Source organism: Daktulosphaira vitifoliae, unplaced genomic scaffold (genome assembly GCF_025091365.1).
Source record: "Daktulosphaira vitifoliae isolate Bord-2020 unplaced genomic scaffold, ASM2509136v1 Scaffold_1, whole genome shotgun sequence".
NCBI classification, from domain to species: Eukaryota; Metazoa; Arthropoda; class Insecta; order Hemiptera; family Phylloxeridae; genus Daktulosphaira; species Daktulosphaira vitifoliae.
In genome coordinates, this window is record NW_026099572.1 from 62,230,087 (window position 1) to 62,257,189 (window position 27,103).

The 27,103-nt window shown below is 28.0% G+C and overlaps 2 protein-coding genes across 4 annotated transcripts; both read right to left on the bottom strand.

The window, feature by feature from the left end:
- Positions 1–11,392: 11,392 nt before the first annotated feature.
- LOC126895343 (uncharacterized) lies at positions 11,393–14,083 on the bottom strand. Of its 3 annotated transcripts, XM_050667105.1 has the most exons (5): positions 13,748–14,083; positions 13,611–13,688; positions 13,485–13,511; positions 12,157–12,210; positions 11,393–11,639 (listed from the first exon to the last, which is right to left on the bottom strand). In XM_050667105.1, the coding sequence occupies exons 1-4, from the start codon at positions 13,929–13,931 to the stop codon at positions 12,176–12,178; spliced, it is 324 nt and encodes a 107-aa protein (XP_050523062.1). In that variant the 5' UTR covers positions 13,932–14,083; the 3' UTR covers positions 11,393–11,639; positions 12,157–12,175. The 3 variants fall into 3 exon arrangements, with proteins under 3 accessions (XP_050523062.1, XP_050523064.1, XP_050523061.1); XM_050667107.1 differs by lacking the exon at positions 13,485–13,511; XM_050667104.1 differs by lacking the exon at positions 12,157–12,210.
- A 9,505-nt stretch (positions 14,084–23,588) lies between these two features.
- On the bottom strand, positions 23,589–24,538 carry LOC126894921 (uncharacterized). Its single transcript, XM_050666285.1, has 2 exons — positions 24,295–24,538; positions 23,589–24,241 (listed from the first exon to the last, which is right to left on the bottom strand). The coding sequence occupies exons 1-2, from the start codon at positions 24,536–24,538 to the stop codon at positions 23,589–23,591; spliced, it is 897 nt and encodes a 298-aa protein (XP_050522242.1).
- Between the last annotated feature and the right edge of the window lie 2,565 nt (positions 24,539–27,103).

The window sequence follows — 27,103 nt, forward strand, 5'->3', positions numbered from 1 at the left end:
AACAGAAAAAAAAAAAAAAAAAAAAAAACACATCATAGTAAAACCAATACCTTCTCAGCTTCGCATCGAAGCTAAAATACAAATTTTAGTTACATATACTTAATTTATTAGCTACATCATCCTGTATATCTTAAAAGGGTATCATTATTTATTTTTAGTGGCAACATACATATTCAACTATGGATATAAAATATAGAACGATCAAATTAAGAAAATGACTGGTTCATAACAACTTTAAAATCAGTACCTTATAAGTTATATAAATTTTAAAATATAGTCTGGAGAGAGGTACGGGTATAAATATATGTAATATTAGACATTTCTCAGCCGCACTAAGGATGTCCTTGTGGGAGGTAACTCAACCCAACTGACCCTCCATAATGTTTTCAAATATATATATAATAAGTACACACTTCATTTTTCGGACGAGACGGGTGGTCTCACACTAAATGAACGGGTAGCGCTTCGGTCAAAGTGCTACGCTTACGACTTAGAGGGTACGGAACGGATCAAGTCTAAAGTAATACGCAGACATACCGTTCGAAATCATTTGACGTTGGACGACTTCAATCGGTATCTATTCCAAGACAATGATGAGAATGTTAACGAGTTTTGTTGGCCGGACAAAATGCCCACGCGGTCAATGAGGTTATAGTAGAGACGAATATCTGCAAACATCGTCGTTACCGTACACTCCGTACAGACAAAGCGTATCGATTCGTTCGTTTAATCACGAGGTTCGCACTTTACGAACAACAAAGTTAGCGCTTAATCGTTACGACGACAAGCGTAATATATTGAACAACAGAATCGATACGATAGCCTACAGACATTATGCCATATCACCGAAAGAAATTTAAAATTTTATTAGTTTTATATAATAAGATTGTAATTTTTTTATAAAATAAATTTATGAATAAATGAAATGTAAAAATATATTGTACGCTAAATCGTATAATTTAATGTTGAGGTTTTTTGTAAATTTAAGTATTGTATGTATTTAAAATCGTTATTATAATGCAAATTATTCGAGTTTATCATTTGTAAATAAATGAGTAACTAGGCCGTCGACTAAAGCATTATTTTTTTTGAAAAACGACATCTTGTTTATTTTCTGATAACCCAATTTATATATTAACAATAATAGTATTATAATAAAAATATTTTATACGTACAAAAAAACATTTACGATATAGTTTTATAATAATAAGAATGTCTACTATTTATAAGAATTTGTTTACGATAAAGTCGTTGTCCATTGTTTTAAACATATCGCCTTGTATAGACTACACACTCTGTAGTTATTCGTGTGCCCCAAACATCGTATTTGCGATGATGAACTCAATTTGCGCAATAGTGGACAATCCCTTTCGATTTCAATGACGCTTATTCCTGGCTAATAGCGTTGTGGAATCAGTTTTTTCTGTCTACCTTTCACGTATATAACATCGCACCTTAACAGCGACATTATTTTCGGTAGTTCCGAGTATTAAAAGTCATTGATATTCGTATGCAATCCATGCATATACTTTTTGAGCCAGTTGTTTGTTCAGTCATCGGTATCGTGCGGATATTTAAATACCCAATGAGCAATGGATGTCGAGTTTAATGTCACAACCGTCATCTCCTTAATCACGAATGTCCGATCAGCTGTGAGTAAACCTTGGATGTCAACAATTTTCGCTGGGAGAAATCTGCTTTCGATATCCATGAGTTGTGTTGCAGTCCGAAACCTAACCGTTTAACGTAACACTCGTTTCCAGGTGTGCTCAACACCCGTTCGACTAGATAGGTATCGGGATACTGAGTCCGCTGCAACTCCTCGGTGTAAAACACCCCTTGAATACTCTGATAATCTTCCAGATAGTACGTTGGTGGCACCGTTCGTCTAACCTTGAATACAGAGAACAATTCGGCGCTCCAGTTGGGCAGGTACCCCTTGTCGAACACGGATTGCGTTTTGCTTATTCTCACTTTGTCACCAACGTGAAATTTAATGCGTAAATTAGGTATCTTTCGTAATTTAATGTGTACGACACTGGGATTCAGTGCAGCCCGTGCTGGTGTTATACCGATTTTTCTGTGCTCATGTTTGTTATTGTAATCATCGACCAGTGTAGGCAGCCTTAACACCCATTTGCACGAGCCACGTGCGGTAAAATCACGCCACATTGACGTTTTCAGCGTACGATTGAAGCGTTCTACGTGACACGCTTTCGTGGTTGAAAAAGTCTAGTAGTGTTTGATCCCGTACTGCAACATAAATTTTTGAAATTATTTATTGTAATATTCTCCTCTGGAATATTAAAAAAATCAATACCTTTTTTATTTCTCAAACCACAGAAAAGAATACGCTAACACTTTTACGCATATAATCTGACCTTGGCCACTATGGAGTGACCGTGAGTCTTTGTCTTTCTTACCGTCTTCGAGGCACCACTAGAGTATTAAAAAAGAAAAATTAATTATAATAACTCTTTTATTGAAATACAGAATGATGACTGAATGTGCCTATAAAAAAGCATGACACATTCAAGACGCACATTTCTCGTTTATGACATTTGTGGTACATTATATAAGGGCTGAATACACTGTTTACCGAGTTAGTCACTCATTCACTTTCTTGTCTCTAATTCTCAATTAACTATCACTTTTATCAAGTAACTCTCTAAAATTATTCCCTACATACTGCAGTATATTCTTTTTGCTGCGTGTCTATAAACTTAACTTTTGTCATTAAGTTAAACCATATATTTGTTAAAATAATTAATACTTTCAATAGTAATAAATACGCTTCTATTAATCAAATACGATTCTCTTGCATTAATATGCCTACTATAAATTTAACAACGCTGTTAACAACCACAAGTCTATAATCAAGATTCTATCAACATCAGTGAATATCAGGTAAGAGTAGTTTTAATACACTAACTACATTTATTAAGTAATAACCGTTATCCATCAATATTCCCCTCATATTTAAAAGTAATACTACTATTATGTTCTATCTTTTTTTTGGTTATTACATTATTGTAAAATTCTTTACCGTTGTCCGTTTGCAAAAGTTTTGAATAACGACCCTGTTTCAATATTCTACTCATTGCAACGGTGTCTTTGTCAGCCGTTTTATTTTTCAATGGGACGGCCACGCATATTTCAAAAAACCGTCTACGCCCATCAAAATGTATCCGTATCCACAGTTCATGTACGCGTCCATTTCTACGAGGTCTGCTTGCCATATATCGTCGAGGCTTTTAATGTTTACACGCGTACGTGTGTACGTTATCCGATCCGGTCTGTGCAGTTCGTACGCGATACTCATTTTTAAAGAGTTGACGGTAAACCAGAAATGTAACCGGCTTCGTGTAGTTCTTCTAGTATGGAAACAATCTCGGCTGATACAAGCAACTTTAAACGTTCAACGAGTTCATTGGGATCGTCCTAGTATAAATAATATTTCACACCACCTCCACTGAACCTCAACTGTATTCCCGATTCTATACTATATTTAAATATATTAACCGAAAACAACTGCCCACACGTGGTCGGTACGTACGTTTTCTAATGTTGAAAAATCTAGGTATTTATCGATTGCTATGATTCGAGAAAATACATTTTTTATTTTGTTATAAACATTTACAACAATCAATTTTAAACGATTAAAAAAATTGGTTAAATATGTCATTTTCCTTATTTTTAACATATAAATAATGAAAATCAGTATTAATTTAAAACAATTTTTTTTGTTCTTAATTATTTTTTTTTTATATGTAAATACTTTTTTTAATAATATTAAAACTTAGAAGTGATAGAAAAAGTCTAATTGCACATTTGAAAACCTCGCGAAAAGTTGATTTAGAATAGTATATTTTTGTTTCTGATGGAAGTTCCTTGTAGTCCAGTATATAAAATTTATAACATTGTTAACTGTTATAACTTTATCAAAAATGACCAAATTAGTATTTATTTTTTTATTTAGATGCATATCTTTATCTATCTTTTTTTTTTATAAATCTAACCCTTTACTTACCCACAAGAGGGATTTTTTTTTAGTTTAAGTAAATCATTAAAATTAATTCAGTTCTGGATATTTCAATTGTAGAATCTTTTTAAATACCAAAAATTACTTAGAAATGATATTATGATTTCTATTTAAGTGTTCTATTATGATAAAAATGCAAAAAAATAATGAGTTTTTCTGATAAATATACTGTAAATAGTAATTATAAAACTTTCTGACTGCATATTAATCTTAAAAATAACATTGTTTTAATTCTCATAAAATTTTCTATTTAATGATGTCAATTTCAAACTTGTAATTTAGCTAAAAGTTATGGTAACATATTCAATTTTTTTTACTGGAAACTTTCACAAAACTTAATCAAAAATTTTTCATCAACTTTAAAGAACCAAAAAAATAGGTTAAAAATGAAAATTTGGACTGATTATTTTTAACATATTAAAAATCAAATCAGTAATAATTTGAAAACAAATTTTTTTTCTTTTAATTATTTTTTTATATTTAATTTGTAATAATATAAAAAATTAGAAGTGATAGAAAAAGTGTAATTACAAATTTGAAAACAACGCGAAAAGTTGATTTAGAGAAGTATATTTTTGCTTCTGATGAAAGTTCCTTGTAGTCCAGTGCATTTATTTATAATAACAAACAGTTTTTATTGAAAAATATTGTATCAAGCCCTTTAAATTTTTATACACGTAAAAGTAAAGCAAAATATAACTTCTTTATTATTTTTATAATTTCTCCGTTTAAATTACAATATTAAATATCAATTTCATACTAAATTTAATAATTATAATTAGTATATATTCAAATATTATATTTTAAAATCAAAGAACTACTAATCATGATATAATTAAAGAAATAAGAGTTGATGTTGCTTTTGGAATAATNTATAATTAGTATTTATTCATATATTATATTTTAAAATCAAAGAACTACTAATGAGAATATAATTAAAGAAATAAGAGTTGATGATGCCTTTGTAATAATCCATCAATTTCTCTAAATGAAACAGTATCTACAAATTTGCATCGAAGCGTTTCTTATGATAGTGATTTTAATCACTGTCAGATATCATCTATACTTGTTCCATCTATGCCTCGTCCACACTGTGCTACCGTTTTTTTTTAGCTTCGATGCGAAGCTGAGAAGGTATTGGTTTTACTAAGATGTCTTTTTTTTTTTTTCATTAATTGATCAAATTTGTGAGTTAAATAAAATGTGGATCTCAAAATATTGTTTTTAGCTTAGAAATAATGATGGTTAAATTATCAAATCATAAAAAATTGTTACTTTTATTCACAGTATATTATTAAATCATTAATTGAAATAAATGCAGAGTATAAATATTGTGTTAATCAACTTATAAAATACAAAACGATTTTAGCATTTGTATTTTAAAAAATTAATGTAATTAAATTAAATTAAGGTAATTTTAAAAAATAAATTTTAGACTAATGCTTTGTAAGATATTTTAATTTTTGTATCTAAGTGGCATAAGAAGTGTGACCGAAGAATGACTAAAGTAAAAATAGCAGCATCTACGCTTCGCCATCTGTATTATATTTTAAAATTCTAATAACTTCCAAAGTATTGGTCCAAATGTTATTATCGACAGTCATTTTTTTAATTATAAACTAGTTTAATATGTACGTTGCCGTTTAAACAAATAAAGTTGACACCCGTGTATAATGTATAAGGAATGGTCCTAAAAATTATGTTATAACATGTATATAGAAATACATTTATAACTAACAAAATTAAAAAAAAAATTGTAATATTATAGTCTAGTAGTAGCACACACAAATAGAGTAATTATAGTATCATAATGTTAAAAAAAACGGTAGCACAGTGCGGTCGAGGCACAGTGTGGACGAGGCATAGATGGGACAAGTATAGATGATATCTGACAGTGATTAAAATCACTATCATAAGAAACGCTTCGATGCAAATCTGTAGATAGTGTTTCCTTTAGAGAAATTGGTGAAATATTTTAAAAGCAACATGAACTCTTATTTCTTTAATTATATCCTGATTAGTAGTTCTTTGATTTTAAAATATAATATATGAATAAATACTAATTATAGTTTTTAAATTTAGTATGAAATTGTGAGGCCAGCTATGATGTATGGTTCATAGTGTTGGGCGGTTGATAAGAAAGTAGAGCAGAGAATAAGTGTAGCAGAGATGAGAATGCTTAGTTGGATGAGTGGAGTGACTAGAGAAGATAGGATAAGGAACGAGCATATAAGAGGAAGTATAGGTGTTGCGTCAATCGTGGATAAGATGACAGAAAATAGACTTAGATTGTTTAGTCATGGTATGAGGAAAGAAGAATCGAAAGCTGTAAGAACAGTTATAGAAATGAATGTTGAAGGAAGAAGAGATAGAGGAAGACCAAAAAAGAGATGGAGGGATGCTATTGAATGCGATTTGAGGACAGCTGATGTGAGCGTAGAAGATGTGGGAGATCGTGTCAAGTGGAAGCTTAGGATAAGGGTGCCCGACCCCAAGTAGTTGGGATTAAGGCAAAGAAAAAGAAAAATATTACCAGATATTCCGGTGGCAATTGACATAATATGATTGTTATTTCGGAATGTACAATTTAGCGTTTAGTTGGGTTTAAATAATATAGCGTCAAATCAATTACCTACTCTATCGGTTGTATCTCAATATACACTACACTTTAATGATACAATAAATAAATAAACTCACACATACACACATATGCATTTATAACATTGTGTCTAATGTAAGTATAACATGATAAAAAGTAACCGTAAAATGAAAAAAATGGAATATAAATTTTATTACTCATATTAAATGTAATGTAACTCGAAAAATATTTGTTTAAATGAAAAAATATAAGATTATATTTTTATTTATAATTGTCTTTTAAACAACTTTTGTGCGAAACTTTTTTTTGTAAGTTAAATATTTTTTTTTGAGAAAATTAAGAAAGCTCATATTTTTGAACTTTTGCGAGGATTTAAAAAAAAAGCTCAATTCCAATCTTGAGGACTATTAGTATGTCATTATACATATTTTAATTCAACTTTTAAAAAAACAAAATTTTTTCCGCAATTTTTCCTTTGTTGACAGGCCTAGATGTCAATTTTAAACTTGTAATTGAGCTAAAAGTTATGGTAATATATTCAATTTATTTTACTATAAACTTTCATAAATCTTTATCAAAAATTTTTCATCAACTTTAAAGAACCAAAAAAATAGGTTAAAATTGAAAATTTGGACTGATTATTTTTAACATATTAAAAATCAAATCAGTAATAATTTGAAAACAAATTTTTTTTTCTTTTAATTATTATTTTATATATATAATTAGTAATAATATAAAAAATTAGAAGTGATAGAAATAGTCTACTTGCAGATTTGAAAACAACGCGAAAATTTGATTTAGAAAAGTATATTTTTGCTTCTGATGAAAGTTCCTTGTAGTCCAGTGCATTTTTTTATAGTAACAAACAGTTTTTATTGAAAATTATTGTATCAAGCCCTTTAAATTTTTATACACGTAAAAGTAAAGCAAAATATAACTTCTTTATTATTTTTATAATTTCTCCGTTTAAATTACAATATTAAATATCAATTTCATACTAAATTTAATAATTATAATTAGTATATATTCAAATATTATATTTTAAAATCAAAGAACTACTAATCATGATATAATTAAAGAAATAAGAGTTGATGTTGCTTTTGGAATAATCCACCAATTGCCTAATTAAAACAAAAAAAAAAAAAGTTTGTTGGGAATTTTTTCTGCTATTCTGCAAAATTACTCCTTCGTTGACTAGAATGAATCATTAAATAGAAAATTTTATGAGAATTAAAACAATGTTATTTTTAAGATTAATATGCAGTCAGAAAGTTTTATAATTATTATTTATTGTAAATTTATCAGAAAAACTCATTATTTTTTGCATTTTTATCGTAATAGAACACTTAAATAGAAATCATAGTAATCATTTCTAAGTAATTTTTGATATTTAAAAAGATTCTACTATTGAAATATCCAGAACTGAATTAATTTTAATGATTTACTTTAACTAAAAAAAAAAAAGTTAATATTTTGAATCCCTCTTGTGGGCAGGTAAAGGGTTAGATTTATAAAAAAAACCAAATGATAGATAAAGACATGCATCTAAATAAAAAAAAATATACTGATTTGGTCATTTTTGATAAAGTTATAACAATTAACAAAGTTATAAGTTTTATACACTGGACTACAAGGAACTTCCATCAGAAACAAAAATATACTATTCTAAATCAACTTTTCGCGATGTTTTAAAATGTGCAATTAGACTTTTTCTATAACTTCTAAGTTTTAATATTATTAAAAAATAGTTTTTACATATAAAAAAAAATAATTAAGAACAAAAAAAATTGTTTTAAATTAATACTGATTTGATATAATATTTAATATTAATTTGATTATTAATAAGTTAAAAATAAGGAAAATGACATATTTAACCTATTTTGTTAATCGTTTAAAGTTGATTGTTGTAAATGTTTATAATAAAAAAAAAAAATTTATTTTACCATAACTTTTAGCTCAATTGGTAAGTTTGACATTGACATAATTAAATAGAAAATTTTATGACAATTAAAAAAATTGTATCGTTAAGATCAATATGCAGTCAGAAAGTTTTATAATTACTATTTATTGTAAATTTATCAGAAAAGCTCAATATTTTTTTGCATTTTTATGGTAATAGATAACTTAAATAGAAGTAATAGTAATAATTTCCTAGGAACTTTTGTTGTTTGTTGAAAAGATTCTATAATTGAAATATTGAGAACTTAATTAATTTTAATGATTTACTTTAACTAAATGTACCAATCAAAACAAAGTTGTTAAAAAGATTTACTCAATTGAGTGTATTATAAAATTTGATTATATTTGTAAAAATCAATTGTTAATTCAGGAGAAAAAACAATCATTTTTTTTAGAAATGATTTATATAGCAACATGTTACAAAAAAAAATTGTAATATTATAGTCTAGTAGTAGCACACACAAATAGAGTAAAAAAATTATTAAATTACAAAGTAAAATGATTTAATTTTGTAGTTGAAACCTATCATATCAAACTTCATTCGTTAATAAATATTTTGAAAACATTAGAAATTAATGATTTTAATTGTCTTTATGGAGACGATGTAATAACTAACTGTTTAATTGATAAATTAGAATTTTTTTTTCAATTTTTGAGAGTAATATCTTCAACTAGATACGAATTGTAGTAATTTGACGTATTGTTGAAAAAAGTAGGTCAAGTTAGAGCAGAGAAAATAAATGATAGTCACAAAAAAATATCTTCTCGGCTTTGCATCGAAGCGAAAACTTAAAATATAGTAAAATAATTTTAATACGAATAAGAAATTTCTTCTTGCAAGGGGCGACTAAAGTGATGGGATCCTTGATCTTTATTGAAGTTATTGAATCTAAATGTGATAAAAATCAAACGAGTTAAAATTTATACTAACTTAAAAAGAATTAAGAAAAAATGCAAAAAATTCATTGCCATATGCGGGTTGGAACCTCGTACCCCAAGCGTGTAAAACATAAATTTTACCAACTCGGCAACCGTACGTTGCTTCCGGCGGTTGAAAAATTGGCTATTTAAGCTAGTTCAAATTTCAAAGTTATTTTTCTCGACTTAAAAGAAACAAACATATTTAAATAAGTTTAACTATCTATACTATATCAATTTTAATTTATATAATATTTATGAAAATCTGTACTCCCCTTGTCAGGTATTTTAAAATAAAATAAAATACAAAACCCAGAATTTTAACACAAAAATAGCATATTTTTGCATACGGTAGTCATTTTTACCATGAAGACAAATCCAGAGGTCAAATTTTTTTTTTTCACATTAAAGTATATTACATAAGCTTTAATTTAAGATATATTTAAAAGTGTCAGTATTTCCGGAATACTTTCAAAAATTAAATTGAAAATATCGTAGTAACAATACGCATGTTTAAAGTTTTGACCCCCCTTGTTAAAGGGGTATGATCCGATTTACAAAAAAAGCGTGCCAGATGAAAGGGGTATATCAATATTTATTATAAAAAAATAATAATATAGATCCATACATTTTTCCAAAAGTTATATAAAATATAAATTAAATAATATAACATATAAAATCGAGATTTTTTTCACGGAAATCGTACGTTTTTCTTTAACTTTGATGTCCGTTTTCACCACGAAGACAAGTCCAGAGGTCAAATTTTTTTTTTTCAAATTAAAGTATATTACATAAGCTTTAATTTAAGATATATATAAAAGTGTCAGTCTTTCCGGAACATTTTCAAAAGTTAAGTTGAAAAAGTTCTACTTTCTATACGCATTTTAAAAGGTTTGCACCCCCCCTGTATAAAGGGAAATGGTCCGATTTTAAAAAAAAGTATGTCGAATGAAAGAAGTATATATAAAGTATTTATCATTAAAGAATAAAGTTGATTCATGCATTTTTTAAAAAGTTATAGCAACATAATGTTAAAAAATGTAAAATATAATATCAAGAATTTTTTCACAAAAATAGCATATTTTTGCATACGGTAGTCATTTTCACCATGAAGACAAGTCCAGAGGTCAAATTTTTTTTTTTCAAATTAAAGTATATTACATTAGCTTTAATTTAAGGTATATATAAAATTGTCAGTCTTTCCGGAACATTTTCAAAAGTTAAGTTGAAAAAGTTAATTTTTTGTAAAAAAGTTACCATTTTGAAACCCCATCCTTTGGGCTGTTAAAGGGTCAAATGTTCACAAAAATATATAAAATGATAGGTAATTATCTAAGGTATCTATAAAAAAAAAAATTATATTGATTCGGTCATTTTTAAAAAAGTTATGGCAATTTTAAGTAAAAAAAATTGAAAAAATATCGAAAATTAGCGATTTTTAAATTTGTAATTTTTTGGGGGATTTCCCCCGTTTACGGGGAACGAGGGAATTTTTTTCAATTTTTGAGGGTAATGTCTTCGACTAGATACGATTTGTGATCTTTTGACATATTGTTCATCAAAATCGGTCCAGCGAGAGCTGAGATTGAGCGTTCACAGACACAAAAAAAAAAATAAAAAAAAAAAAAAAAAAAAAAAAAAAAAAAAAAACACATCATAGTAAAACCAATACCTTCTCAGCTTCGCATCGAAGCTAAAAATATATTTATAAAATACTTATTATTTTAAAGGTACTTGATTGACTAGCGGTAAAAAAATTACTCTGTATAATAATATAATAAAATTGAAAATTTATTTAATTAACTAATTAAAACAAATAATTAAATAAACTAAAACAATTGATATAAATAAATTAAGTATTGATTTTGACCGAATTTCGTCTAAATAAAAAACATAACCGAGGAGTAGACCATTCCCACTTATCGCGTATTTGGACAAATATTTATAATCCCTTTGATTCGTGTCACAAATACCGACAGCAGTCGGGAAAATGACGAATAACGAATGCCGATGAACACACGTACAAGTACACCGTTCCCACTGCTTGACCAATAAAGACAAATAGCGAATGTTCGGCAAATACACAATGATATTGATAGTAACTACTATCATAACATGAAACTAAAAAGGAAAATTAAAATAATTTTTAAAAAAAACTAAAAAAACACGCTTTTAAAGCACATCGAACTAAAAAGTTAAAAATAATTTTTAAAATAATCTTAAAACCATAATGAACGAAAAATACTACTATTATTGTGATAAAAGCGTGGGTGCTTTGTGCCATATTTTTCGTATATTGATCGCCCAACGCTTTTATCACAATAATACTAGTATTTCTCGTTCATTATTGTTTTAAGCTTATTTTGAACGTTTTAGTGTTCGATGTGCTTTAAAAGCGTGTTTTTTTAGTTTTTTTAAACTATATTTTTATTATAATTAATGTGAAAGTATAAGTATAACATATTTTGAATATACTAATAAAATATAATGTTAGTAATAATTAATTGTATTTTTTATTAAATATTTAAATCATACATATAAATCAAATTAACACAGTTATTATATATAGTAATGAAACTATGAGAAAAATTTAGCTCATGAAAATTAATTTAAAGGTACTTATTAAATGACTCCATACCCTTAGGATATTCAATTAGTTAGACTGAATCATCTTTCAATTCACAATTGACATCTAAATAAAAATAAATTATTAAAAAACATAGTTTAAAAATTAAAAAACACGCTTTTAAAGCACATCGAACTAAAAAGTTTAAAATAATTAAAAATAAACCCATCACAGTTGGGTCGCGGCACTAATTAAAATCACTATCATAAAAACGCTTCGATGCAAATCTGTAAATAGTGATCAATTTTAAAAAATTGGTGGATTATTCCAAAAGTTACATAATCTCCTATTTCCTTATTTATAACCTGATTACAAGATTTATGATTCATTAGTGTGATATATTAAGAAGTATATCTATACATATAAAAGAAAATGGTTGTATTTAAAAAAACAGTATGCAGATTGAAAGTGGTATATAAATAGTATTTATCCTAAAAATTTGTATTGATACATATATTTTTAAAAAAGTTATAACATTATAAAGTTAAAAATAAAAAAAAGAATTTTTTTACAAAACTCTTATTTTTTAAAATTAATTTTTTGTTAGTTTTATCATGAAATTAAACTAAAGCCTGAAATTTTTCTTTTTCACATTAAAGTATATTACATAAGCTTTAATTTAAGGTATATATAAAAGTGGTAGTATTTCCGAACACTTATAAAAATTAAGTTGAAAAAGTTAATATTTGTGAAAAAATGTCATTTTTAATCTCCCACTGTGAGCAGCAAAAGCATCTATAAAAAAAAATCATATGAATTTGATTGGGTTTTTAAAACTGCCATAACTTTTTCATAAATGATCAAATCAAGATAATTTTTTTTTATAGATGCTTGATGTTTTAACTTATTATTAAGTATATTTTTTTTTTATAAATTTGACCATTTACCTGCCTACAGGGGTGGATTAAAAATAACAACTTTTTCAACTTAACTTTTGAAAGTGTTCCGTAATGTCTGACACATTTATGTATATCTTAAATTAAAGCTAATGTAATATTTTTAATTATAGAAAGTTAATAGTAATTTTAATCACTGTCAGATATCATTATACTTGATCCAACTATACACGTCATCACTGTGCCGCGACCCCTCCCCCATGATGAGTTTTTTATTTTTTGTTTGTGTCTGTTACCATTTTTCTATAACAATTTATACTTATTTTATTAACTAAAACTAGTTCATACAATTAAAGCGTTTCATAATTATTATGTATAGAATGTGATTTTAAATTATTTTGGCTTTCGTACATGTCGCTGGGTAAATTTTGTAAATATATTTCCATAAATTATGGACAAATTATTAATAAATAAAAGTATTTTTGTGTATTATAAAATTATTACTTTCTTGTTTTATGTCTTCCTTTGTCTCTATATTATTGGTTAACATATTAAAATGGTTATTAGGTCAATTTAAAACTTATTTAGATTAAAAAATAGTGGTATTATGAAGTATTAGAGAAACTTTACCATTTTGCTGAATTTCTTCTTGCGCATGTACTTCATTGGTATTTTGTATATAATTTTTAGAAGAATTTTGCGCGATATCTAAATATGTTAACAACAAATTATTTCAAATAAATGTTACATTGTACAAATATTTATACCTTGTTTGACATTAGTAAGTGGTAGAGTAGGTAAAAATGTCTGACTTGTGGACGACTCATATTTAAATCCAAGTTCAATATACTTTTTCGTAAATGTGTTTAAAATTAAATTTCTAATTTTATCACTAAGAAAAATGAAAAGTTCTTGGTATTTTCCTTGATATCTTAATGTATCAAATTCCATATACCATAAATTCCATAATAAATTAAAAATTAAGTTTTTTAGAATACAAAATGATTTATCTTCATGAAGTTCATAACGCCATTCGAATAATGTATTCACGATAGTCTTCAAAGCATCTTTTATTGAATCCGAACTGGTTCTCAACGTAGAGAATAAAGTTTCATCTTCCTGTATATTTGTAAGTAGATTGCTTAAAATAAAACGAGTTCTTTTTTGGGTGTTCAAGGGGATAGTATGATATTTTTCTATTGCATATAAAGCTCCTTTCATATATTTTGCCATCGGAACAATTTCAATTATTTTTGTTAAAAGTGTGACTTTACAATTGTGCGCACTATCATCACCAGAAATTAAAAGATAAGTACAATGTTCTTGAAATTTATTTAATGATAAGATCATTAAATTTAAATCATGAACGTAAGAACATTCAAGGAATATCGTTGCTTGCCGTATGCAATTATCGCAATTATATAATGTTACAGGTTTAATAAATAAATCTTTCAGTTCATAGTTTTTGACCCAATACATAATTAATTCGACATCATTTATATTATTCCATCCTGGTTGACGTAGAAAATTATTTATGATAACCGCGTTTTTATTTTTATTATTTGTCCCTTCAGTATGTAAAAAAGCGAATGACATACATAAGTACACTTGAATATTTAGTATTAATGCCATTTTCATTTTCGAAAACTTATTAATATAGTTTATTATATCTATACTCTTATTAAAAAAAGAATAGACGTATAAGTTTTTTATTACCAAACTAAAATAAAAAATTAGGAAATAAGCTGAGTATACAGGTGCAAATTATATTTATATGTGTCATCGGAAGGATGAGCAGAGTTGTTACGTTTTATTTACTGCTTGTTTAAATCATCAAAAATTAAAAAATTTACAATGTTTCTTCTAAAAATTTTAAACGGTTTAGAAATAAATTGTACTAATACGCATAAAATGACTAGTAATACAATATAATAAATACAATAGTATTAGAAAAAAATTCTGTTTAACGATTATTATTAAGACAATTCCAACTTGAATCAGTTTTTAGCCTTGATACGAAGCTGAGATGGTATTAATTTTACTATGATGTGTTTTTTTAGCTTCGATGCGAAGCTGAGAAGGTATTAATTTTACAATGATGTGTTTATTTATTTTTTTAGCTTCGATGAGAAGCTGAGAAGGTATTAATTTTACCATGATGTGTTTATTTTTTTTTTTGTGTCTGTCACTACTTTTTCTCAGCTCTCACTGGACCGATTTCTTTTAACAATACGTCAAAAGATCACAAATTGTATCTAGTTGAAGACATTACCCTTAAAAATTTAAAAATTTTCCCTCGTTCCCCGCAAATGGGGGAAATATCCAAAAAAATTACAAATTTAAAAATTAACAAATTTTGTCATTTTTTTCACTTTTTTTTCTTAAAACTTCTATAACTCTTTCAAAAATCAACAAATCAACATAATTTTTTCTTTAACTAAAACCTTAGATAATTTTCTTTCATATGATATAATTATTTTGAAAATTTAACACTTAGCCTGCTCATGGGNATTTTTTTGAAAATTTAACACTTAACCTGCTCATGGGGGGGGATTTAAAATTGAAACTTTTTTACAAAAACTAACTTTTTCAACTTAATTTTTGAAAATGTTCCGGAAATATTTCGTCCTTTAAACATATATCAAATTAAAGATTATTTTATGTACTATAAAATGAAAAAAAAAATTTTGTCCCGACACTTTATCTTCTGCATGTAAACGGTTGTCGTAGTTAAAAAAAACTATTTTTGTGTTAAAATTTTCGATTTTCGATTTTTAATTTTCAAATTAAAAATGCTATAACTTTTCGAAAAATGTATGTATCAGCACAAATTTTTTTTTTTCTAAATACATTATAAGTACATCTTCCATTTGACATACTTTTTATTAAAATTAGACAATTTCCCCTTATATAGGGGGGGTTCAAACTTTGAAACATTGTATAAAAAATAGAACTTTTTCAACTGAACTTTTGAAAATGTTCCGGAAATACTGCGTCCTTTAAACATATATCAAATTAAAGCTTTTTTTATGTACTATAAAATGAAAAAAAAAAATTTGTCCCGACACCTTATCTTCTATGTGCAAATGGCTGTCGAAATTATAAAAAAAATGTAATATTTGCGATAAAAATCACCTTTTATAACGATGTTTTTTGTACTTAAAACTGCCATAACTTTTTCAAATATTAACTAATCAAAATAATATTTCTTTATATTGAAACCTTAGGTAATTTTCTTTCATTTGATATCATTTTTTTTTGAAAATCTAACACTTATTCTGCTCACAGGGGGGATTTAAAATAGCAACTTTTTTACAAAAACTAACTTTTTCAACTTAATTTTTGAAAATGTTCCGGAAATACTGCGTCCTTTAAACATATATCAAATTAAAGCTTATTTTATGTACTACTAAATGAAAAAAAAAAATTTGTCCCGACGACCTATCTTCTATGCGCAAAAGGCTACCGTATTTAAAAATATGCAATTTTTTATTAAAATTCTAGGTTTTGTATTTTATTTTATTTTAAAATATCTTATTAGGGGAATAAACTGACTTTCATGAATATTATATAATATCATTGACATAGAATTAAGTTCATAAGACATATGAAATTATACTTATTAAAATTTTTTTACTTTTTTAAAGTCGAAAAAGCAATTTTTAAATTTGAGTTAGCTTAAAAAGCCAATTTTATCATGCAATCGTTTTTATTCGTTAATGTTTTAACGAACAGTTGCCGAATGGGTAACATCTTGATCATTCACANTAAATTTGAGTTAGCTTAAATAGCCAATTTTATCATGCAACAAAAATCAACGAATAGTTGCCGAATGGGTAACACCTTGATCTTTAACGCCTAGGGTACGAGGTTCAAATCCGTTTGTGGCTTCTAAAATTTTGCATTTTTTTTTTGAGTTAGAATAGAATTTTCAAATCATTTGATATTTATCTCATTTAGATTCAATAATTTCAATAAATATAAAGGATCTTATCACCATAGTCTCCCCTCCTGAGAAGAAATTGATATTCATGTTAATATTATTTTACTATGTGGTTCTTTTTCTGGCTACGATTTATTTTGCCAACCCTCACTAGACCTACTTTTTTCAACGATACGTCAAATGATTCATTTAAGTTTATGATATTTAAGTTAATGATTAGTTTAAGTTATTACTCTTAAAAATCAAAAAAATATTCCTTATTCAAATAAAAAGTAGCTTTTTCCATACAAACAATTAAAATCATTAATTTTTAATATTCTTATNTCGAAAAAGTAATTTTTAAATTTGAGTTAGCTTAAATAGCCAATTTTATCATGCAACAAAAATCAACGAATAGTTGCCGAATGGGTAACACCTTGATCTTTAACGCCTAGGGTACGAGGTTCAAATCCGTTTGTGGCTTCTAAAATTTTGCATTTTTTTTTTGAGTTACAATAGAATTTTCAAATCATTTGATATTTATCTCATTTAGATTCAATAATTTCAATAAATATAAAGGATCTTATCACTCGATGGATTTTTACAATTATAATTATATTTTTGATAATACGCTCAATTGAGTAAATCTTTTTAACTACTTTGGTTTGATTGGTTCATTTAATTAAAGTAAATTATTAAAATTAATTAAGTTCTGAATATTTCAATTGCAGAATCTTTTTAAACACCAAAAGTTATTAGGATATGATTACTATTCTTTCTATTTCAGTTATCTATTACGATAAAAATGTAAAAAAATCGAATTTTTCTGATAAATGTACTGTAAATAGTAATTATAAAATTTCCAGATTGCATATTAATCTTAAAAATTTCATTTTTTTCATTTAATAATGTCAATTTCAAACCTTGCAAGTTGAACTATAAGTTATGGTAACAAATTCATTTTTTAGCTTCGATGCGAAGCTGAGAAGGTATTTTTCATTAAAACTTTCACTTTAAAATACAATAAAAAATAGGTTCAAAATGATTACCTTTATCATATTAAGNATAGGTTCAAAATGATTACCTTTAACATATTAAAAATCAAAATCAGTATTAATTTAATACAATTTTTTTTGTTCTTAATTATTTTTTTTTATATGTAAATACTTATTTTTTAATAATAAGTAATAACATTAAAACTTAGAAGTAATAGAAAAAGTTTAATTGCACATTTGAAAACATCGTGAAAAGTTTATTTAGAAAAGTATATTTTTTTTCGGATGAAAGTTCCTTTTGTTTAGTGTATTTATTCATAAATAACAAAATTTTTTTATTGAAAAATATTGCATAAATTCCTTTAAATTTGTATACGCATTAAAAGTATATGAATATACAACTCCTTTTTATTTTTATAATATCTCCATAAAAATTACAATATTATATTATTGAATACCACTTTCATACTCAACTTAATTACTGTAATTATTATGTATTCATATATTATAATTATAAATCGGGGTAAAATTAAGGGAATAAGTGTTATTATTGTTTTTGAAATACTCTACCAATTTCATTTTTTTCTATATAATGATATCTATTTCAAACTTGCAAGTTGAGTTAAAAGTTATGGTAATAAATTCATTTTTTTTTTTTTTAAACTTTCACTTTAAAGAACAAAAAGAAGTAGGTTCAAAATGATTACTTTTAACATATTAAAAATCAATAATAATTTGAAAATAATTAATTATAAAAATTATATAATATATAATTAAAATAATTACTAATCTGGATATAATTAAGGAAATAGGAGTTGATGTTGGGTTGGGTTGGTTACATTTTTAACTTTATAATGCTATAACTCATTGAAAAGTGTACGAATCAACACAATTTTTTTATGAGAAATAATATTTTTTAATAATCCCTTTTTCATTCGACATACTTTATCTTAATCAGGGTATTAATAAGAAACTAGCAGATAATGTAGCTTTTGTAATTATCCACCAATTTCTTAGAATTAAACACTATCTACTGATTTGCATCGAAGCGTTTCTTATGATAGTGATTTTAATCACTGTCAGATTAAATCTATACTGGACCAACTATGCAACGTCCCCACTATGCCGCGACTCCACTGTGCTGAGTTTTTTTATTTTAATCAGTAAAAATTATCTCTGTAAAATTTAAGACAAATTCAATAACGTTAAAATATTACGGTCAAAGTTTGACTTAGACAGATTTTATTTTTTAGAAAATTACCTACTATATTTAATAATTTATAATATATGATTGTGTTGAAGCTTTCGTGGATTGTCATATTGCTCGAAATGTTTATGTAACTACACTATATAGTTACAACCACGATCCTGTAACTATCACTCTGAAGGAAATACATGCCCTCCAGAATTTACGTAATCCTACAAATTTGTTTCTTTAAAAAAAATGTATGGGTATATTAGATACCTAAATTAAAACAATATTATTATACGTTATATTCATAAAAAAATTCAGTTGTTATCATTATTTAACAGGTAATTTTTATGTTAGTACATTCTGTCCTGTAGTATATAAGGTGTTCAGTAAGTAATGAAACGGGTTTTATTGTTCTTATGGTATGTAACAATTGACTTGTTTCCTTACTTACTGAACACTCCGTATATTTTAAAAATGTTTTTTTAAAATAACAGGTTTAATCCTTTCATTGTTTCAATGTCATCAATTTAAATCATTGAAAAATACATTAGATCAATAGATATGAAGCATAAGCAAGTCATACTAGTAATAGGCATTAAATAATTAATTAAACAATCGGCAATTGAAGACTTCAAAATTCAGATAATTAGTAAGAATTTGACACGGCACCCCCCGTCGCTCTAGGCTGGCGCTCACCCGTGTCTCTCGCGATATCAGCCGTCCAGCTATTAATATGACAATCGGTTGTCTTCCCGCCCTTGACACCGAGATAAGGCCGAGTATGGATTACGGATATTGCGTTCTGTTCCGTTTACGATGTGCACCTAACTGGTTACTCGAATCCGTTGCTACGTTTTCTTTTTCTGCCTTTTGGTTGGTTTTCTTTATATAACATTTTCGTCGACTGTTACGACGTCGTTGCGACCGTTGCTCTTTCATTNACGACGTCGTTGCGACCGTTGCTCTTTCATTTTCACTTTTAATGTGAAAATACAAATTTCTATTATATTTATAGTAAAGAAAAGTATAAAAGGAAAACAAAAGATTACAACATTTAATAAACCATAATATATTCAATAGCACAAGTAGCTATGTTACTGTTTTAATATTTATATAATTAATAATAATTATAATAGAAAAATAAATAAATTATTTGCGATTCGTTTTGAAAAACAGAACGAAACGCTAGCCGTTGTCAATTTTGACAATCAAGCAGATTTGCAACAACTACATCAACAATATAAACATGGAAAGTTATTGCCAAATACTATACGAGCTCTCATATGCGGACCATCTATTTGTGGAAAAACCAATTTAATTTTTACACTTTTGTGCGATTTGAATGGTTTGAGATTTGAAAACGTATATATATATTCTAAGTCTTTGGGTCAATACAAATATCAATTTTAAATTCAAGTGTTGAAAGGAATCGAAGGAATTCAGTTGTTCACATTTGAAAATGGCGATGATGTAGCACACGTGTATTTGGTTCTACTCAGTTCGGTGTTTATTTTTGACGATGTGGTCATGGAAAAACAGAATCTAATGTGCGATTATTTCGCACGCGGTCGACATAAAAGGGTTGATGTCTTTTTCTTCTCACAGACCCTGTCTCGCATACAATAAAAATGTTGCGAGATAATACAAATGTGGTGGTGTTGTTTCGACAAAACGAAGTCAATTTGCGACACGCGTACGATGAATACGTATGTTGTGATATGAAATTTAATGAATTCAAAGAATGTTGCAAAAATTGTTGGGAAAATGATAAATATGGATTCGCAGTAATATGTACGGATTTCGCACGTGACAGTGGTCGATACAGGTATAAGTTTGATACGTATGTAACAATATGAATGCTGAAAATAATAATAATAATAATGATAACAATAATAATGAGAAAAAGAAAAAAGAATCCACGATGAAGTTATTGGATCAAGCCCGAGAGAATATTAGAAGAAAATACACAGAGTTGCGTCGTAATGAATCGGAGACGATGACTAGCGTTCAACAAAAACTAGCACCTATAATCGAACCATTGAATAAAATTTCTAATGCAACCGCCATTAATGCTAATACACAGAAACAACAACAACAATTTGACTCTGAAGGTAACAGTTTTTCAGAGTTATCTTTTACGCATCTAATAGAACAATGGACTAAAAATCCAAATAGAGATAAAGTGTATGGCCCGAAAATCCAACCGGATGGTACGTTAAGTATGGGCGATACGAATGACATAACCGTAAATGGAGATAGTGTTCGTGTTTACGGAATAAAATATCCATTGTCGATGGGCCTCGTTAATTTATTATTTTCGAAAAATCCTATCACATACAACGATAGTGATTTGGAAACGTACAAGACAATATTGGAGGAAACCGGAGCTCATTTAAATAGAAATTTGACGTTGAAAAAAGGCGGCGCTAAGTATGTGGAAATTATCGAACCAATGTTCGGTAATATCAAGGGGTCGGGTTTACAATTGAAAGTCAACGACAGTGGAAACGACAAGAAAGAATAATTATATTGGGACGACCCCAATGAACTTGTGCAACGTTTGAAGTTGCCTGTATCGGCTCAGTCTGCCGGCAACAGTGGAGTGTCCCCCGAGATTATTTCCATACTAGAAGAACTACACGAAGCTAGATACATTGCGGGCATACCGTCTACATTATGAAAACGAAAATTGCACACGAACTACACCGTCCGGCTCGGAAAACGTGTATACGACGGCGTATTAATATTAAGGGAATCAATGATTTATGGCATGCCGACTTAGTGGAGATGACTACGTACGCGGATCGTGGATACCGGTACATTTTAACATGCGTGGACGGTTTTACAAAATACGCGTGGGCCGTAACACTGAAAAGTAAAACAGCACGAGATGTAACAACCGCAATGACGGACATCCTGAAACTTGGATACTATCCAAAACTTTTGCAAACCGATTGTGGTACCGAGTTCTACAACAAAAAATTCCAGGCGTTAATGGTACGGTATGGGATTCATCATTATTCAACGTTTACAACGTTAAAAGCGTGTCTCGTGGAACGTTTCAATCGAACGCTGAAGACGTTAATGTGACGTGATTTTACAGCTCGAGGATCATACAAATGGTTGGATATGTTACCAAATCTGGTCAACGATTATAACAACAAACACGTACACAGAACTATTGGCATAACACCGACACAAGCCGTTCGGAATCCCAGTTTAGTACGCATTAAATTATGAAAAATACTCTATAATTTACCAATTAAATTTCGAGTAGGCGACAAAGTTAGAATTAGAAAAACGAAATCCGTGTTTGACAAGGGCTATTTGCCCAACTGGAGCAGTGAACTGTTCGCCGTAATCAAGGTCAAACGTACATTGCCGCCAACATATTATTTGGAAGATAACCAGGGAAATACCATTCAGGGTACGTTTTACACCGAAGAGTTGAGTCACACAAAGTATTCGGAGACGTATCTTGTAGAACGAGTAATGCGTGCACGCGGAAATAAATGTTACGTTAAATGGTTGGGTTTTGGACCGGAACACAACTCATGGATACCGATAACAGATTTCTCACGACAATGATGGTCGATATACAAGGGGTGGTGGCGACCAATCGTTCGTTAGTGATCAACGAAATATCCGCTATAGATTTGAACTCAATGTCTCTCGCTCACTGGACATTCAAAATTTCAAAATCGTTCGCCGCCGAAGACGATACGAAGATCAACTACTGGGTAAAAAAATATCATCAAGGTTTAGACGCAAATATCGATGACGTCGAATATTACGAATTGTCAAGAATAATGGCACTGCTACTGTGTGAAAGTATTTACGTGAAAGGCTTGCAGAAAAAACAAATATTGCAAAATTATTTACTCGGGCAAAATGTTTACGAAATCGAAGAAGAGTGCCCATCACTACAAAAATTATGTGAAGAATTCCAACCACGTTGTCTCAGACATATGAACAACCACAACATGTGTAATTCATACAAAGTAATGGGTTTGAAACAGTGGTTAACTGATAATTCATCATACTTTTTTTATTATTATTATAATTATTTTTTACATATACTTGATGTATTACTTTGTTCAATAAAATAAATTTAACTAATTATATGCTGTTTGTTTATTCTGTCAGTTTGTGAGTGTATATATATATATATATATATATATAATATATATGTAAGTATATAATACATAACCAAATCAGTAATTGTAGTACATTTTTATAATTTATCTTATTAAACATTTGCATACATTTAATTCAATAAAATTTAAATACATATTATTTATATGACTACTCTAGTATGCGTTATCATACAATGATATATAAATAAATATTATTCGTTGAAATTCGAGTTTTGTAGGGAATAATGTCCCCACGCTTTTGTGTACACATCTTTGTATTCACATTCGTCACCGATCATCGCACGCTTGTCATAGTTGTTGGACAACGCAAGCTTATCAATTTCTTATAACTTATCAATATTAACGACATTTTCTTTCATATTGTTTGTCCCGCAAACAATTTAAATAATCAACCATCTTGATTTCGTGTTTGACTACACCTTGACCCACACCTTTCAATCGTTTCACTTCATCGACGTCTCTCGTAAACACTTGATTACTGTAGTTTTGCAGAGTTGTCAAATATGCATAGACTTTGGGCAATAATGCGATGATTTCTTGCATGTACATGCCCTTGCATTCGTCAGTAAACGTACCCGGTTGTTTTTTACGTCTATCGGTGTAACACGGGTTGTCGGTTGGATAATTGGATGTATCGAAATATTCGAGCAGGTAATTTTTCAAATCATCGTGAAAACTATTAGTCAAAATTAGGTAGATAAAAGAATCGGTGTTCATGTAACATAACATGAGCCTTTCCGGTCCATATAACGGTAACATAACTTCATAATGGAATTTGTACATTATAGTTTTACTGATATCCAATATTGCCTGCCCGATAAAAATTGGTTCATAAAAATTAATCCTCTCCTTGTACATGTGAACAGCAACTAAATCTTCATTGATTATGGTGCTGTGGCTATACGACGGTTTTGCAGCCAACTTTGACAATTTCTCCGAGTTACATACGAGTTTGATATTTTGGTGTTGTCTAACATTCTCCAAAGTTTTTCCTATAAAGTCAAATATAATTAAAAAAAATATTTGTATATATATATATTCTTACCGTAGTTTGAGTTGATCATCATTTTGGGTAAGTTTTGTCCAAACGTGGTGGTCGCTTTTTTGCGCAAATCCGTATTAAGCTGAATGTAAGGAGTCAACCAACGAGATTGCATAAATCTGATACATTTATGCAATTTGATAACTACCACGCCATGTTTTACAGCTTGTTTTAGAGCTCGGTAATGAACAATGTAACCACGTTTGGGATCTAGTGTAGTCATCAGTTTACTAAATTTAGAAGACATTAATGGCAGTTTTTTGTTAACAGGAAAAAACGGTAAATCGTGTAGTTCTCGGGGGTAATCTACATCGACCTCTGCAAGATTACTACTTTACTCTTCATCTCCTCATCCATTATTATCCCTACACCATTATTTGTACTACACTTACCAAAGTATATTATTTTATAACCCTCACCTATTTCCCTTAATTTCTCTCCTTTCCACTTAGTTTTCTGTATACAACAAATGTTAACTTTTTTCCTCTTCAATACTTCTACTGATTCTCTACTTTTACAAGTTAATGTTCCAACATTCCAAGTACCTATTCTTACTTTGTATCTATCTTTCTCCCTTATACACGAGTCCAGCCTAGAGTTAAGTGGTGATGTCCCTACACCGTTGACACTACAAGCGTTGGGTAGACCGGTACACATGACTGGTGAAACAGCTATCGCACAAGTTATATCAAAAACTTTATACCTTAAGCTTTCTCCGTTTTTAACTGCATTTTTTGTCCCCACGTACATCCGAGATAGGGCGATCCGCTTAAGTTTTGTTTAGGATTCCTCATACTTTTTTGACAAAGATTTTTACGCCAGCTATCGACCTGACACAACCTCATTAGTTGCCTCTTACGACTGGCAGAGGAGCCTTGGAAATATTTTTATCCCCTATCCACAGGGAAATACTTTACTTTTACTTTTATACACTTTTACTTATTATTATTTAAATTACAACGAAGCGTGTTTTAAATTACGACAAATATTAAAACTTAGAAGTGATAGAAAAAGTCTAACTGCACATATGAAAGCCTCGAAAAAAGATGATTTAGAAAAGTATATTTTTGTTTCTGATGAAAGTTCATTGTAATCCAGTGTATAAAACGTATAACTATGTTATAAATAACAAACATTTTTTATTGAAAGGTATTGCATCAAGCCCTTCAAATTTTTATACGCTTTAAAAGTAAAGAAAAATCAACTGCTTTATTATTTTTATAATATTTCCGTAAAAAATAACAATAATAAATTATTGAATATGAATTTCATACTAAATTTAATTATTATAAATTTTATTTATTCATATATGATAATAATATATCAAATAACTAATCGGGATAAAATTAAGGGAATAAGAGTTATTGTTGTTTTTGAAATAATCTACCAATTTCTTAAAATTAAACACTATCTACAGATTTGTATCGAAGCTTTTCTTATGATAGTGATTTTAATCACTGTCAGATATCATCTATACTTGTCCCAACTACTATACAACTTTCATACTGTGCCGCGACCCTTTTGTTCTACCGTTAATTTTATGTTTATAATAATTTTTTCGAACTTCATCAAAACTTTTAAATAAAACAATATGAAACGAAACATTTTTTTTAATTGGTGCAATTAAACCATCTATTAAATTTTTTAAATTACCATAAATTTACGACATGGGTACAATGAAAGGACAAAACCTGTCATTTAAAAAAAACATTTTTTAAATATACAAAGTGTTCAGTAAGTAAAGAAACAAGTCAATTGTTACAAACCATAAGAACAATAAAACCCGTTTCATTTCTTACGGAACCCCTTATATACTACAGGAAAGGATGTACTAACATAAACATTTACTGTTAAATAATCATCAAAATTGAAATTTTTTATAAATATAAAGTTTAATAATATTGTTTTACTTTTGATATCTAATATATCCCTAATTTGATTTTAAAAGAAACACATTTGTAGGGTTACTTATATTCTGGGGGCATGTATATCCTTCCCCCCAAACAAATGTTTGATAATGAATTCAAATGCGTATCAAGTAGTTAAAATAATAATTATTTTGTGAAATTCGACTTTTAGACTATTTTTCTCAATATTTTGATAATGGTTTAAGAAAAAAATTGAAAATCACTTTATGCAAAATAAGTATTTTTTTTTTTATTTATAATATTTTGTAAATTTCTTGAAATGTTTACGAATGTAACCACGTTTTCAGTTATGAACTGACGTTGCGGACTCTTTGTAGAGTTCATCTTCAGAGCGATAGTTACAGGATCATGATTGTAACTATNAGAGCGATAGTTACAGGATCGTGATTGTAACTATACAGTACAGTTACATAAATATTTTCAAGCAATACGATAATCTACTAAAGCTTCAACACAATCATATATTATTAATTATTGAATATAGTAAATAATTTTCTAAAAAAAAAAATCTGTCTAAGTCAAACTTTGACCGTAAGTTGTCATATTTTAACGTTATTGGATTTGTCACAAATTTTATTGAGTTAATTTTTACTGATTAGAATAAAAAAATCGGAAGTCGAAAATTTATCAAATTTATGGCATTATAATATATGTATAAATTTTTGTCACATTTATTTTTTATATGCACATAAACAGATGGAGACATTGCATAACTTTTTTTTTTTTAATATAATAGTATTAAAAACTTTTGTTTAATTTAGCTACAATTTATTTTCATTCTATTTGTTCATCATTAAGTAATAAATAAAATACTGATTCAAGTTTGAATTGTTTTAAAAAAAATTGTTAAATGTGTTCTTTAATACAAATTATTTATTTCTAAT